Below are 17,154 nucleotides of genomic sequence, written 5' to 3'. Positions count from 1 at the left end.
GTGAGAGATGTTGGTTTGTCGAGGGTGCTTTAGCCAGTGAGAAATGTTGGTTTGTCGAGGGGGCTTTATATGTTGATTTGCAGTGAGAGATGTTGGTTTGTCGAGGGGTTCTTTAGCCAGTGAAATATGCTGGTTTGTCGAGGGATGCGTTATAGGCAGTGAGAGAGATGTTGGTTTGTCTAGGGGTGCTTTAGCCAGTGAGAGATGTTGGTTTGTCGAGGGGTGCTTTAGCCAGTGAGAGATGTTGGTTTGTCGAGGGGTGCTTTAGCCAGTGAGAAATGTTGGTTTGTCGAGGGGTGCTTTATATGCAGTGAGAGAGATGTTGGTTTGTCGAGGGGTGCTTTAGCCAGTGAGAGATGCTGGTTTGTCGAGGGGCGCTTTAGCCAGTGAGAGAAGCCGGTTTGTTGAGGGGTGCTTTAGCCACTGAGAGATGTTGGTTTGTCGAGGGGTGCTTTATAGGCAGTGAGAGAGATGTTGGTTTGTCGAGGGGTGCTTTAGCCAGTGAGAGATGTTGGTTTGTCGAGGGGTGCTTTATAGGCAGTGAGAGATGTTGGTTTGTCGAGGGGTGCTTTATAGGCAGTGAGAGAGATGTTGGTTTGTCGAGGGGTGCTTTAGCCAGTGAGAGATGTGGGATGGTTTAGCGTGTGCCGTGCGGGCGGTATTGACTGGTCGCGAGATGCTCCAGCAAGTGAGAGGTATACATGTACTAATTTGTCTAGGGATGCTTTAAATAACGAGTGGGCGACAGTGCATGTCCAGGAATGCTTTGTCAGCAGATCCAGCCAATGGCAGCGTGTAGAAGAGGGTTTTTAATCATATTTTGTGTGTTTGCGACATGGAAGTAAACATGCGTCGTGGACAACAAACCTTTAAACCTGCCATGATGCAACAATATCGGAATGATTTATTTGTGCCTAATTGGATATTCCTTCCAAGGTAAAAATACATGACAGATTTTACTTATAGCATTCGACCGTGGTCACCGTATACGGAGAAAAGATCTGTCTGTGTATCTGTCCGTCCGTCTGTCTGTCTATTCTGGCTATGTGACGGTCAGGTGACTTGAGCCTGCCACAACAAAGAGTTTAGGCTAGTGCTTCAGAGGGGCGGTGGGGTAGCCTAGTGGTTAAAGTGTTCTCTCGTCACGCCGAAGACCCGGGTTCGATTCCCCACATGCGTACAATGTGTGAAACCCATTTCTGGTGTCCCCCGCTGTGATGTTGCCGGAATATTGCTAAAAGCGGCGTAAAACCACACTAACTCACTCACTTGCTTCAGAAACTACTAACCTGGGTGCCGTTGAATAAGAGATCTTAGGCTAAGATTAACTCTCTTACCTTAACATAGACTTACGACAGTCGGAGCGCTGAAGTTGCTTGTACAACGGCACCCCTGGTATGTATAATATATTTTCCCAACTTATACACACTAGGTTATGTCCACTAATATTCCTTATATTTGTTTCTTATCTAACCCCTCTACCAACCTTCAACTATATGAGATTTAACAACTAAGTCTGGACCAGACAAACAGGTGATCGAGATCATGGGTATGCTGTCGGGGTAATACGACACGCAGTCGATCAAGCCACTGATCCGACAATCCGGTATATGCGCATGGAAAAAGTTACGCAACAAATATGAATTTTAACCCCCATAGCCATTTATATTCATATCATGATCACATTTGTTTGTGTTTGATTATTTTGACCCTTCGGGAGCACCGTACATTGATTTTAGATATGCATGTGCTGCGATTAAAGGCAAGCATCACGTGCAATAAGTGTACCTGTCATCAAGCCAATATGAACTGTTCGGACAATTCGATAAGCTCGACGTCACTTTATTTTGACGTCATAGGGAAGTCTTCTTTGACTTCATTCTTGAAGTTGAGGAGATGAAGAATGAGGACAATTTTATGGATATACAACTTCTCTATTTTGTGTAAGCAACGTTTCGACATAGATTCTAATGTCGTTGTTAAGCAAGTGCCATTATCCATAAAACTGTTCTCATTCTTCGTTATGGGGAAGGGTCGGATAAAAGTATATACCGGTAGATTTCTGTTTCATGACTTTTACGCAGAAACATTGCATATGCACAACGGAATTTTTTGGAGCACGTACGTTTGGCTGGGTTGATGGTGTGGGGGTGCCCCTCACATGACTGTAAACTGGATCTTGTGACGATCTGAAAAAATCTAAATTGACAACGGTACATCGCTGCCATCCTAGACAGGGTTGTTGCACCACATTTTGATGACCACCTTCTGAACACAAGGCCTGTCTTCATGGACGACAATGCTCGGCCATATCGTGCAAGTGTCGTTGGTGATCTCTTTCGTCAAGAGTCGATAGCAACTTTACCTTAACCAGAAGTGAACAACTCAATCCCATGGAGCATGTTTGGGACATAATAGGTGGCACAATACGCCAGAGAGATCCTCCAGTACAAAATCTCGACGTATTGGCTCTCCTCCAAGAACGGAACGCAACGTCAAATTCAACGTCAATGAGGAGGAGGGTAAGGGATGCTATTGCAGTTGGAGTAGGTTACACCAGATACTGACATTGTGTTTAGTTGTTGGTATTATATGATGTACGACCATAGTTAACAGTGCTACAAATTTAGTCTTTTTCCACATTTGCTTCTCTGAATAAGTCTCAGTCTTCTCAGTTTTTCGTATTTCTTCCGTTTAAATTTGCGATTTAGTTGTTCCTAGCGGGTTAACTTATCCAGATTGAATTTTAAATTGAGGTCTGACAGTATAATGATTTAACATGAAAAATGATTCCATGAAATATATGGGGTGCTGCGATACTTCTTGCCATGTGTATATTTGGTTGCGGGGGATCAATTCTTACTCCAAATCCACGGTTTTTTTTTATAGTATGAGGCCTCTGTCGTATAAGATAGTGTATGTTACGTTTGTGTTACATCCTGTAAATTGATACTTTAAAACACATACTACTATGACTCGAGCTAATTATACATCACGTTTTTCAAGCAATATTTTCGTAAATCAAACTTTTAAAACACACTATACGACCATGAGCAAATCATACATCACGTTTTTCACACGGTTTTCAATTCAAGCAATATATTCGTAAATCAAATCGCAAATCTGAGTAACAATGTTTAATAATAATGTTTATTATTTTTTAGTTTATGTTGAATGGTGTCATGAAGAAAATCAATTTTTCGTCACGTTGTTGTGATGTGCAAAGCGTGGGATGCAACTCGAAAGGGGCGAGTGACGACGGATGAGTGGCATGATCGATAATCAATAAAACGCTCAATTATCGTAAGTAGAAAAGACATGCACATAAGGTTTCAGTGTCAGAAGGGGACGGTGGGGTAGCCTAGAGGTTAAAGCGTCGCTCGTCACGCCAATGACCTGGTTCGATTCCCCACATGGGTACAATGTGTGAAGCCCATTCAAATCCGGATTTTCACGGGTTACCTCAGACTCAACACAGATGCAGTAAAAGAGGATTTCCCAAGATTTATAATATATACTGAGGGAAACAAATAAGGGAACAGCACTTCATGGCAGTGTTCCTTTAGTTATTTTCAGATTCCTCCCACAGCGCTATTCAAAGCTGGTGATGAAAACTGGAAAACATTAAAGGAACCCTTGAATTTTCTTGTGTTCCATTATTTTTTTTCCTCAGTATATTTACTATCACAGTGAGCATGTCCTAAAAGAGCAAGAACTCCTAATGTTGATATTGTCTTGGATCAGAATACAATACCAAAGAAACACAAAAACATTCTTCTTATAATGCGTTTATTCTTTCATCTACGATTGTATGGAATGATATATATACCAGGTATAAATATAGCATTAAATGTGTATATAATGTTTCCTAACCTATCTCTTCAACTTGTATACTTTTATAAATGAAGAATCTGAAATTTCTGAAGTTAAGGTTCTTTCAAAAAGAGAATTCTTTTGTTTGTCCCAATACTCCACTAGCCATCACATCAAAACAGAACACTGAAAGTATCTCATCCATAACATGGGACACAGTATACAATGAAACTCTTGATCCTATCCCACAAATCATGATTAAATGGAGACGTGATTAGGATGTCTCTTCAAAGATTCATACGGTAAATGTATCTGTAATACAATGTATGTCGATTTTGAAAGGTTGTACTAAAATTGTACGTTTGGGAAAAAGTATAGTGTCTTGCATGTGGAAGTTATAAGCATAAGTGATAAATGGTGGTATAATGAACACGAAGCTAGCGTAAACAGCAAAACAAGAAAATCAGTTAAAGCCAGATAGCAGAGGTTCTTGAAAACATACTCAAGTTATGTATCAACAGTATGATTTCATTAACAAGACAAAAATTCATCTTTGGGCATGATAACTGACAAAAATTAACAGAAATGACCAAGGTTTTTGTGCCAGATTGTCTCGTTACATAAAAATGTAATGAGTTGAAGATAAAGGGCTGATACTTTTCTTGTTTCACAGTTCAAGTATTTACAAAAGATTCAAAGTCTTCACAATGCCCATAAATGTATCTCAGTTGATTTTAAAAGTTGATGTCAAAACTGTAACGACATGGTGTTGGCTTTGATCTTCAACAAGGATCCACAGAACTTCATCCATTCATGACCATCTTGATGAACTCTGCAAACAAATAAAATGTGTAGTGAAAACACAGGTATATATGCAAAACAGCAGAGGAAGTTTAGTTTGACACTGCTTTTAGCAATATTTCAGCAATATCATGCAGGGGACACTAGAAATAGGCTTCGCACATTGTACATGTGGGGAATTGAACCTGGGTGTTCAGAATGACCAGCGAATGCTTCAACCAATAGGCTACCCCACCGCCCTTCACAACAGCTCCACATACACTGTGTATGTGCATAGAATATGCAACAGAAATCAAATTACCCAACTAACTTGCAGATGCTTATGAACACAGAAGCATAGTTCATTTTTTATAAACAATAACAGTATGACATAACATGTTATATTTGGGATGCTAAGTAAGTTGTAATTGAGGGGGTTGAGTCCTATCCAGGATTTGAACCAACCCTCAGTCGGGCACACAAAGTCAGCCATCTCACCAACTCAGCTACAGAATTTTTACAAAACTGGAAGTCTGACAACTGGTAGTCAAGATCATGTATTTTTGTACCCTTGTTTGACGAGTGTCAACTGGCACTGTTTCCTTACCTTCATAGTTGATGTTTCCCTGTGCGTCTTCCTGTCCCTGGAACAGCTGATCCACTTCATCGTCTGTCAGCTTCTCCCCTGCAACACAGATTCACCTCCAGTGATGGGATGTGACACATATCTTATCCTCAAAGTAAGACATGGAACAGTCAGAATTGATTCATCTGGGACAGGGGTGCCTTTGTTTCATCTGGGACAGTGGTACCTTTGTTTCACCTGGGACAGTGGTACCTTTGTTTCAATTTGGACAGAGGTGCCTTTGTTTCACCTGGGACAGTGGTACCTTTGTTTCAACTTGGACAGTGGTGCCTTTGTTTCAACTTGGACAGAGGTGCCTTTGTTTCACCTGGGACAGTGGTGCCTTTGTTTCAATTTGGACAGAGGTGCCTTTGTTTCACCTGGGACAGAGGTACCTTTGTTTCAACTTGGACAGAGGTACCTTTGTCTCAACTTGGACAGAGGTACCTTTGTCTCAACTTGGACAGAGGTGCCTTTGTTTCACCTGGGACAGAGGTACCTTTGTTTCACCTGAGACAGTGGTACCTTTGTTTCACCTGAGACAGTGGTACCTTTGTTTCATCTGGGATGGAAACAGGTACTATTCCATTAGTCTAAGACAAACAACAAGCAACTGACTATTCCTGGATCCCCAAAATAAGTAACAAAATCAATAGATGTGACATAAATTTTTAACCACCCAGGGTGCTCACTACAGATAATACAATATATCTCCCAGCCATAAGCCTCAAGTTCAAGCCCTTCTCCCTTCCCCCAGCTGTCAAGTGAGGTGAGGTGAAATTGGGTTTTACGTCGTGCTTGAGAAAATTTCGCTCATATGACAACGTGCATGCGTGTGTATGTGTATGTGCGGCTGCTTGTACTAGCCCAGACTTAAGCCGGTTTTATAGTGCTAGCCCACTGAGATACCATGCCGCAGTGAAGCAGGAATACCCCACTCAGACACATTATACTGACTCCGAGCCGACCAGTCCTTGTACCCATTAAATGCCGAACACCAGGCAGGGACCAACAAGTACCATATTTTAACGTCTTTTGGTATGAAGCGGTCGGGGATCGAACCAAAAAACCTTACGCTCTCGGGCGGACACTCTAACCACTACACCACAGAGGCGGTCCCCAGCTGTCAAAATACAGACAATCACTCATACAGGGGAGATTTCTCACTGACAATGACCATAACAAGTTGTACTTGAAAGCAACACTTCAGCAATGGGACATATCAGTAAATAATTGAAACTCAGCAACCCATGCTTGTCGTAAGAGGCTTGACTAACAGGACCAGGTAGTCAGGCTTGCTGACTTGGTTGACACATGTCATCGTACCCCCACAACCAAACCTGAACCTTAGCCACGCACACGTAATGGTTGTTGCATAATGATCTATCTTGCATTAAGCACTGAATTATCTCCCTTCCATCATCATACAAACCCTGGACATGCTTGAGGAAACGTTTTCATTCTGAGCCCATTCTATACAGCATGACATTAAAATTAGATATTAATTGTTACAATGTGGCCATATGTCTATACTTTAGATGAGAGATAAAGATCATCATGTTACATGACCCACTATCAACCTGGTCTGATCCATCACATTCCATGATCGTTCTTCAGTCAGCTAAAATGCATCAGGAGCTGACATTACATTACATTCCTTTCCCTGTGAGTGAGTGCGTGAGTGAGCTTAGTTTTACGCCGCACACAGCAATATGGTGGCAGTCTGTAAAGAATGGAGTCTACACCAGACAAGACAGTGATCAACAGCATGCGCATCGATATACGCAATTGGGATACGATGACTTGTGTCAACCAAGTCAGCAAGCCTGACCACCCGATCCCATTAGTCAACTCTTATGACAAGCATGGGATGCTGTAGACCAATTATAACTCGGAGACTTATTGTCAGTCGGCAAAGATAAGTTTGTCCCTTACAAGTGTGTGGGCTAGTGATGGTACCCCAAGTATTCAGATGTCTAAACGATCAGATATGACATGTATTTGTCTTTAAACAATGACCATGTTAATGTCTAAGGAGAAACAATTGGCTATACAGTGGAAGCCCTCTAAACCGGCATTCGGTGGGACTGGCAAAAATGTCGGTATAGAGGGCGTGACGGTTTAGAGAAAGTTTCCCTTTTCAACCTGAGAATGATCTTCCGTGTGCCTCTTTGACCTGCTTAAACTCGTTGACATTTAATTCTGGAGCAAACTGAATATAGCTTTCTCTTTCAAAACGGCCAGAAATGGGCATATTTTTACTGCATGCAGTCAAAAAACAATCATGCGTCAGTGTGTTAATTTTGTCAAATTTACTGTTTTCACTCACACGACAATTACAGTAATTTATAATACAAATGACACGTGTCACTCACCAATTTACCTCACCTACTTAGGCCTAATCCTTATCCATACTCCTTTTATCAGACAACATCAATGAGCTTAATGCTGATTGTAAACTACTTTGTTGTTAATACACCTTTTAGCCAATCAGCCATTTAACAGGAGAGCCAAGATACCGGATACCGGTTTAAAGAGCGTTAATTACTAGTGTTTGGAATTGGTTCATTACCACCGATCAATCATCGAAAATAATTGGTGAGCGTCATTTATGAAATTTGTTGATGCACAAAAATATATGGAAAAAACATGTACTTATTTTGGGGTTTTTTTTGGGTAAAATTTCACATCTTTAAAGGATGACTAGTATGTTAGGAACATAAATTTCTTGATGTCTTTAAGATAAATTCATTGATGACTTGGAACAAGCTTGTAGTGCTTATGAAATGTAACAGACAAAACCAACCTTGTGAAAAATATTGTTGATAAAAACAAGTGTTCAAGAATTGTTTGTGTTCGATTATGAGAAAACATGATTAATTGCTTGGTCGTCTAGTCACTGCGACCAATCTTCGATTATTTCAATTAATCAGACCACCACTATTAATTACTGTACAACAGTCAATTGAGAGGTCTTTATTGTGCTGAAATACGGAACAGACTGACACCGGATTAGAGGGAATGTAAATGATCATAAATTAACTAACTTCTGCCGGGACCAAATGCTAGTGCCGATATAGACAGCATGCCGGATTAGTGGGCTATCAGTTTAGAGGGCTTCCACTGTAGTTATCTTTTTTAACATTTTTTAAATTACTGACATAGAAAATAACCATTAAAAAAAGGGTGGGTATCGGAAAATTTAAGTACCCACTGAAGATCAGCAGTACCCATTTATAACAGACACCATGGGTAAAATATCCAGATTGCAAAACAATTATCTGGAGCTCTGCAATTACCTAGTGACGTGAGTATATGTCTCAATTCAGCACTGGAGATGTAGAAGTTCTGATCCTTATCGAACACCCGGAACCCTTCGATGAAGTCTTCTAGTGGCGGGACCGTGCGGTTCTTGGAGACTGTTTGCCAGATGGGGAGGAACACCTCGAAGGAGATGCGGGCATCTGAAATGTTCAGATCAAACTGCTGTGAGGCAAGGTGAGGTGAAATTGGGTTTAACGTCGTGCTTGAGAATATTTCGCTCATATGACAACATGCATGCATGTGTATGTGCGGCTGCTTGTACTAGCCCAGACTTAAGCTGGTTTTATAGTGCTAGCCCACTGAGATACCATGCCGCAGTGAAGCATGAATACCCCACTCAGACACATTATACTGACTCGAGCCGACCAGTCCTTGTTGTACCCATTAATGCCGAGCGCCAGGCAGGGACCAACAAGTACCTTATTTTAACGTTGTGAGGCAAGGTATAATGTTAACTATTTGTCTGAACCAGTTTAAAAAGTAGTAGACCGAGAGTTGGGTTTATGCCACTTTGGTAAGTATTCCAGTTATTTAACTGGTTGTCAACTTCATGTCAGGGGGAAAAACAGAAAGTGATGCAGTTCCTGCACCTTGGCCAGTTTGGTGAAACTCAAGTTCATGGGTATGGTGGCGACAAATGTAGAAACTCGTGGGGGCAAACTATGAATAAATCCCACAATCCTAGGTTTCTGGTAAGCCCAATGGACTCAACACTGCAAAGTGAATTGCGACACGAGGAGACTGTACAACCCACTCCCTCCAACAATCTATGGAGTTATCCTACTTCAACCAGACGAACGACTGCTGACTGAGTGTAGTTTTATGCCGCTTTTAGCAACATTCCAGCCATATCACCGCAGGGGAACACCAGAAACACATTGTATCGATGTGGGGAATCGAACCCGGTCTTCGACGTGACGAGCGAATGCTTTAACCACCAGGCTACCCCACCGCCCACCAGGCGAAAGAAGCATCATGATCATAATATACTTATACCTGCTTTGCAAAAATACATTTTAGAACTATTCATTATGTTTCTGATATAAACCATTTCAAAATTATTTCCACTCATGTTTTGTACCAATCTAAGTCAATGCATACCGTAAACATTTTTAGCTGATGTTTACTATGATATTTACAGCTGGCAATCATCAGAACCAACAGGAAGTAAACAGAGGAAATTACTAAATGTTGCATGGTTGTTCTGATGCTAATAGCAGCAAGTTACCCTAAGGAGAATTGTTTGGACTGAGTTCGCTAAAATAAATTGAACTGAAAAAACTTGTGATGTTACTGCTTGCTAGGGTCTTACAATACCATGAACATTTTGGCACATAGTCTGCAATTAAATAGAAATTTGTTTTGGAGAAATAAACTCACTCGTGACAATTGAAATATACAAGTTATCTCACGGCATAAAATTACAGGTTGATTAGAATGACTACCACCTCTCTGAAAGTCATACGCAAGATTTTCAAACCTCAGTAGTCATCATGTTAAAATCAATCTAGCAACTGCAACTTATAAAGTTTATCCAGTGTTACAGAGACGATGTCTTAAAAAAACACACTACATAACAGTCGCACAACGCAACTGATATTCACAGTACTTTGTGAATGTAAGTATTGTACCTGGGTTGGAAGCATATCCACATTTCTTTATTTCACTCTCTGTGGGGTTCTGTGAGAGGGCACGGAGAACATCTCCCAGCTGGTGGGCTGCTATCTTGTTGTCTCCCCGCTGGTCAAACAGGTTGAAAGTCTCCTGGATTTCTGCAAAATACATACATTTAGCTTTCCAAATGCCAAACACAATTGTGTACTTTGTACTATGAGGCAGGAATCTATTTTCCAGCACTTTGAGAGGGCACTTTCCAAATGCAATATCATGGAATTCATCTTACGGAAAGAGTTCCTTTCCGTTTCCCAATATTTTTTGGGTAACTGATTAACAGAGGTAACGCAAGGTGGTTCAACCCTATATATTGTAATTAATTTGGGGGTTTTAGTTACTTTTGTGCATTCTCAAGTAATTGTTGTGTTAGGTTTTGTTAATAATTTTAGTACATTAAAGAATAAATATTATTTGGGATGGGGGAACGGGAGGAACTCTTACCCAAAACACATATCCATGATGATGGGCAGGGGCGGAAACAGCTTTTTGAGAAAGGGGGGGTGCACACTATTGAGAAAAGGTGGGGTGCACACTTCATTTTCACCCGAGTTTCAATGGTCAATTAATAAACTTTCAGGGCAAAAGTGGGGTGAGCACCACTGCATACCTACCCCCCAACCCCTGGATCCGCCTATGATGGTGAGGATTGTCTGCACAAGGAAATGGGTGTGGTCTCTCTTCCACCTTTATTCAGTTTATTTGTTTTGACACGTATCGATATTAACTTTTATCTAACATGCGATCTCTCATCGATAGTGCCAGTTGAAGCATTAGAATACATTATTACTTTGATATAACGCTATTCCCTCATCAAAGTCTTATTAACTTTCCTGTATAAAAAGGCGGCCTAGATATTTGCAACTGTTGACAAGCCCTTGACAAGTCACAGTTCGAATGATGGGTGTCTACTTACCAACAATCTGATCTTCTGAAAGTTTCGCCTACAAGAAAGATAAAGAGCAAATGTAACGTAATGCAATTCCATGACAAAAGTAATACGATCGTACATGTGTAATAAATCGATCTCTTTCTCTCAATTCACATCTCTACTCACCATTTTGAACTCTACAATGAAGGATGAATCACTTTACTTCCGGTATGTACAGGTTTCTTATATACTACTTGTAGCGCAACTACTTTCAGTAGACTGGCTGCATTGCATCTTCAGATGAATCTCAAACTTTGTGAGCGTTTTATTCTTTATCATATTAAACAATATTTACATTTACATGCCCAGAGTGAACAAAGAAAACTACCATGCGGATGAAACTTTTAAAGCTGAGACTAATTTTTATTTTTTTGCGAATGTGAATTTAGTCATGAATACAAATAATACTATACCTCAATTGCCTGTGTTTTGTTTTAGCAAAACACACACATTTATAATAAACTATGATAATAACACAGAATGTTTGTAATATTATTGTTGTCCGATAAGGCCGTTCGTATCTTTTTCTGTGTTTCTCATCTCCCAACCGACCCAAATTTTCTTTCCGACGCAAGATTAAAAAATAATAATAATCATTTCACAAAATGTCGCCGACAGTAATAAGTTCAGCCCGATCAAACAAAAAATGTGTCTTAAAGGTCACCTTTAAAATATAATATTTGGAAAAGTCTGTCATAACTTATTTAATATTTAATAGAGTCAATACATGCATTCTCTCAGGATTTCATATAGTTTCCTTATATCTAATGATATATGAACTGTCTAAAGTTGAGAAAAAAGGATTCTCACAATAAGAAGAGCCTCTTTTTATGGTCTGAGTATTGTAGTAGGGTCATTTTCTGTCACCAGCTTGAAAAGAAGATGGCAAACTGCATTTTTTTCTTCTTTTTTTCGCCCGCCCCATTCTCATCAGCACCAGTTTGGAGATGAGAAACATAAAAAAAATGTGGATGGCTTAACACAATCCATTGAAATATAAATTCTTCCGTCGAAAGACAGCGACGGCTACATCATAATATATATGTTGTGGAAAGTAGTATCTATTACAATCGATAAATATTAAGCATGCAAATACGTTAACGATTCTTATGTAAATCGACCCAAAAAAGTCTGTGATGTTGTTATACAGTTTTAGTAATATCAAAAGACGCCATTTCAGTAAAAGTTTTGATTCAGTGTATTAAATAGAAAACCTTTCAAATTATCGTTTGGAATGTATCATTACAACCTTATATGGCAAGACATGCGCCCGAGGGTGACGCACCTGTTTCAACTGCTGTCAAGCGTGAAGTGTGGAATTGCATAATTTGCATTCCAAGAATTCAAATAGACATATTCAGTCTGTTGGTTAAGTTGTAAATAGCCTGCCCGGTCAGTTGTTATGTAGGCTACTTGAATAGGAAACGCATGGCCTGTCCAAAGTATGCCTGAAGGTCACAAGCCTGACAGGACAATAGAGGCTGTGTGCGCTGCGATACGACTTTTCGGAGGAGAAACCGAAGCGGATATTAATAAACTCATAGGCAATATGGTCTTTGATAAAGTATTTTATTACGTCGATTTCTCATTTTTGGTGCTTATTTGAAAACGACTATATAAACCCCAACATTTCCCATAATAAAAGTAAGATATTTTTTTTCCAATATTCTGGCAAATCTGCTAATTTCGTCTAATAATATTGCCTTTCAAACCGCCCTAAATATAATTTCTTGTTTCATGTCGACACTGAAAACTTATTCTGCAAACCACAACTGTTACAAGCGGGAAACACTGTGCATTGTATATAATTGTATGAATTCCCCAAACCATAGGCCTAATTATATACAATTATAAATATATAATATTAAATATATATTTAATATTTTGAATTTGGAAATCTGTGACTTTGTGTTGTTGCTGGGTTAGCTAATATTAAAAGATACTGGTAGCTACAAAACACTTGCATCAATTAAGGAGAGCAACTGACAAAACGGACATATACGGACACCTAAATGAAACTAATATTGATATATTTTCCACGGTAACTTTTCTGGATTCACTGTGAAAATGTGACATAAAATCTGAGCAAAGGAAAAATATACACAAAAGTTTGGTAGAAGCTGAAACTGAACACATACAAGAAACGGTTATTCGATGGTGAAATGTCAATTCACGTATCAAAGGTGCAGTGTTTCGGAGAAGCCCAAATAAACATACAAATGAAGAACGGGGATAAGATAGCAGTGCCCACATGTTTAAAATATTACAGTACATTTGTTTTGAAATTTAATGCCTATTACAGAATAAAGACTGTCGAGGATAGGTATATAAACTTCAATAACATGATCTGGTATGTCGATAATAACAGTGAGCACCAGTAAAAACGGTTTTGTGAAATAACACAAATTGATATATCGGGACAGTCCACCGGGTCGAGGGACTGTGGAAGTTGTAAATTGAGTCTCATCAGTAAGGTTTGCACAACAGAGCAATAAGGTGAGAGGGTCACAGTGTGTAGATTTTGGGGTGGGAGAGAGGGGTGGGAGAATGAGGAGAAGTAAAGGTGTTTAACGTCCCATTCAAGACTATTACCTGTATATCGACGTGTATGTGTCTGGGATGGTGGGGTCTGTTACATAGTCCTTGAACCACATTATTTGCCTTCTATCCCTTTCTGCAAAGCGAAGCAAATCTAATTTATCTTTCATCAGGTTCTGAATCTCCTTCTCACTGGGGTTCCTTTTTAATATAAAAGGAATTGTTTGTTTCGATCAAAATTACATGTGTTCAGAGGGTGTCCTCCCAAAAGTTAGACGTCCCAAAAGTTAGACACGTTAAAACAACAAAGGTTATGATATAGAACAAGTTTTATGGATAACAACTTCTTTATTTCGTGAGTGCGACGTTTCGATACAGATTCTTGTACCGTTGTCAAGCAAGAGTGATACATGAAGTGTAGGCGCTGCATATATATACTGTATATAACAATGAAACAACATAATAGACAAAGGAAACAACATAATTGCCATGATTGGCTAAGCAGTAAGCTGAAGAAGCCAGTGAGTACACAAAGGATAGTGAATGGAAGCCAGAGATGTAGTTACAATGAGATGTTTAAACAATAGATTGGGCTTGGTGGAGGAGTGGATCATAAGCTGATGGAATGAAGTATCCTTGGTCACGGTTGATGGTGGGCTTGTGGCGTTTGATGTGAATGGCTTCTGTGAGCTTGCGTTTAGTGAAGTCCGTTTGGTTGTTGGCGAGAATGGTGATGTCGGACCACTCTATTTGATGATTGGGGTTAGCTTTGATGTGGTCAGAGATAGCTGACTTGGTGTCGGAATTAGCAACAGAGGTGCGATGTTCTTTGACTCGGGTGTTGATGGGTCGGGATGTTTCACCTATGTAGCATTGTCCACAATCACAGTTTATTTTGTAAATAACACATTTTGGGTTGTTGTTGTTGACGGTGGGTTGTTTTCTTCCATTGGCATGGAGGAGGTTGTTGAGGCTGGAGGACGCTGAGAAGGTTGTGTCTATGCCTGCCTGTTGTTTCAGGAGTCGGCTGATTTGGTGTGATGGTTTACCAATGTAGGGAATGGATAATAAAGAAGTTGTTATCCATAAAACTTGTTCTATATTGTACGTCTCAACTTCTAAAATGCCACTCAAACAAGTTAACAAAGGTTATGGTTGGTTGCACTGAGGTTCACTACACTGTTACTTCTGATCAAAGTATTTCTTTACAAATGTAAAAACCATCTCGTTAGTGTATGGGACAAGTTCATTATATCAGTGGGTAAGACTAGGTTGTAATCACAGTCACGCCTGATTGATTTGTCTGGCAACTGGGACGTCTGACTTTTGGGACGTCTAACTTTTTGGGAGTAAACCGTTCAGAGACTATAAGCGTTAGGCTAGTTGGGTTGGGTGTGGTCCTGGTTTGGTTGGGTCTGGGCTTTGGACGGGAATGAGGGGGTGGGGGGGCATGGGTGGAGGTGGGGAGGTGTTTGAAGGGACTCTTGGCTGCTACATTTTCTGGTTAACTGTGACTATTATTCAGACCTCTGATATAATTTTTGGAAAGAAATGAAATAACCAGTGTCCATCGTTTATTCCCGTCTATGTCACCAATAGACAAAATGGTATTCTTACTTACTGATAGTCATTTTATAAAGCACCATGCCGCACTCCTCCATGCTTTGATTTGATATATTTAACGCGTTTTAATGTATGGACTTGAGTGTGAGCGTGCGTGCGTGCGTGTGTGCGTGTGTGTTTGTGTGTGTGTTTGTGGTGATAATGTGTTGGTGTGATTTTGATATCAATGTTTTTTTTTTGTTTTTTTGTTTTTATAACTGTGATATTTGTGTCATATATGCCATATGACCGGATGCTGATTTTAAATCCCTGAACAACGAATTGTCTATTCTTGTAATACAGCACTATATTTTCTTCTTCTTCTTCTTCCTATTGGGATACAATGCAATTGAAATGAATACAGAGACAATATCACTGTGACTCCGAGCAGGATAATTCTTGTTTTATCCCCTCATTTCCGAATGTCAGGCAAGGTGATAACAATTACCATCTTTATATATACTTTGGTGTGGCGAACCCGAAGAATCAAGTGCACCGGTTATACTTATGATCTTTCTTTGTGCGTTGTTTGATCTGGCCATTTTCATTTGGTAATGGAATAATTGTGTTGAAAACACACACATTGCTTGTATCACGTTGACTTTAAGTATACAAGATCATATAAACGTTGACTTTTAGTATACCAGATAATATAACGTTAACGTTTAACACCAGATCGAAAGTTTCCTATTTTTAGAGTTGGTATCATAAGTCCATAATAATTGTCAAGTTAGGATCACTTGAGTTTCTGAACATGAAAATGGCTCCTCTTTGAACTGAGAGGCAAAAGAAACCACACCTCTCAGTTAAAAATCATACGTTTGATCTTCAAGTTTGAATCCCATACCTGAACTTGCGCTTAGCCAGCACTCAAAGTATACAGGTTTCTCTGCAAGTGTTTTTTTTCATCTGCTGATGGGTATCATAGACATCTTATGTTTGAAATTTCATGAATTTGTTGTGGGTTTTCGGCACCAAATTTGCATTAGAAATCATATGTTACTGAAAATGAAAAAAAATTCTTACCTAAGTCTTCACTTCAAGTAACACTTACACCAAATAACCCAAACACATATATTAATTTTCACAAACTGAAACAGCCCCAAACAAAACACGTATATATTTTTTTTCTTTCCCAGTTTATTATAATTTATTTAGATAATAGAGCAACCCATTTTCCTTTAAATGTTTTCTTTTGCAGAGACTAAACGCTAGGCTATCAACAAGTGGACAAATGTCACCTTGAAATTGTTGAAAATAACGTTCATTGTTACTGATATAGGTTACATGTTTCACGTAATGGCAAAACTATGTTTCGCAGACTCATTAGGAAGAAGCTAGATAAATGAGATCTTTTGTTTCGAATCATAACGTGGTTACTCAACCGTGACGGCAGAACGACCGTCTGATACTGATTTATGGCAGTCATGACAAGGGAAGTAACTCTATCTGACAAATGACGACCACAAGTTGCACGTGAGACAACAAATGGTCAAACGGTTAAAGAGTCTCACTCGTAATGATTTACTGCTTCACATGTGTAATGATTTAAGCACACACCAACAATAATACAACTACCTTCACGGGAGTCCGTTCTTTGTTTTAAGTCAGCCATGTTTGTTTGGATTGTCTCCCTTTCTCACGGACGTTCATCGAACTAGAATGTCGTAAATCAGAATTTAAATATCTCAATGTTATAAATTACCGTAAATCAACCACTTTGCCTCCTGTGTTTTGTTTGGATTTAATTATTTATTACACTTTAAACGATGAGTCTGTCTTTACTTTGCCTATCAAAAAGTACTTGAGCGTTTATGGGAATTTAATCTTTTTTTATCGGAAAATCGTATGCAAGGAAAAATAAGCCTTC

At 39.4% G+C, this 17,154-nt stretch overlaps 1 protein-coding gene across 1 annotated transcript; it reads right to left on the bottom strand.

The window, feature by feature from the left end:
* Positions 1-3,772: 3,772 nt before the first annotated feature.
* Positions 3,773-11,381, bottom strand: LOC124284992 (myosin-2 essential light chain-like). Its single transcript, XM_046721132.1, has 6 exons — positions 11,271-11,381; positions 11,130-11,157; positions 10,174-10,314; positions 8,518-8,682; positions 5,201-5,278; positions 3,773-4,645 (listed from the first exon to the last, which is right to left on the bottom strand). The coding sequence occupies exons 1-6, from the start codon at positions 11,271-11,273 to the stop codon at positions 4,617-4,619; spliced, it is 444 nt and encodes a 147-aa protein (XP_046577088.1). The 5' UTR covers positions 11,274-11,381; the 3' UTR covers positions 3,773-4,616.
* Positions 11,382-17,154: the final 5,773 nt, after the last annotated feature.

This window comes from Haliotis rubra, unplaced genomic scaffold, assembly GCF_003918875.1.
Source record: "Haliotis rubra isolate DU_JTF1 unplaced genomic scaffold, ASM391887v1 Scf35, whole genome shotgun sequence".
Taxonomy (NCBI): Eukaryota; Metazoa; Mollusca; class Gastropoda; order Lepetellida; family Haliotidae; genus Haliotis; species Haliotis rubra.
This window is presented reverse-complemented; position numbering and strand designations above follow the sequence as displayed.

Coding starts and splice junctions, on each gene's coding strand:
- LOC124284992 (XM_046721132.1), bottom strand. Junction 10,315..11,129: donor TTCAGAAGATCAGATTGTTG/GTAAGTAGACAC, acceptor TGTATTTTGCAG/AAATCCAGGAGACTTTCAAC. Junction 8,683..10,173: donor TGGATATGCTTCCAACCCAG/GTACAATACTTA, acceptor TGAACATTTCAG/ATGCCCGCATCTCCTTCGAG.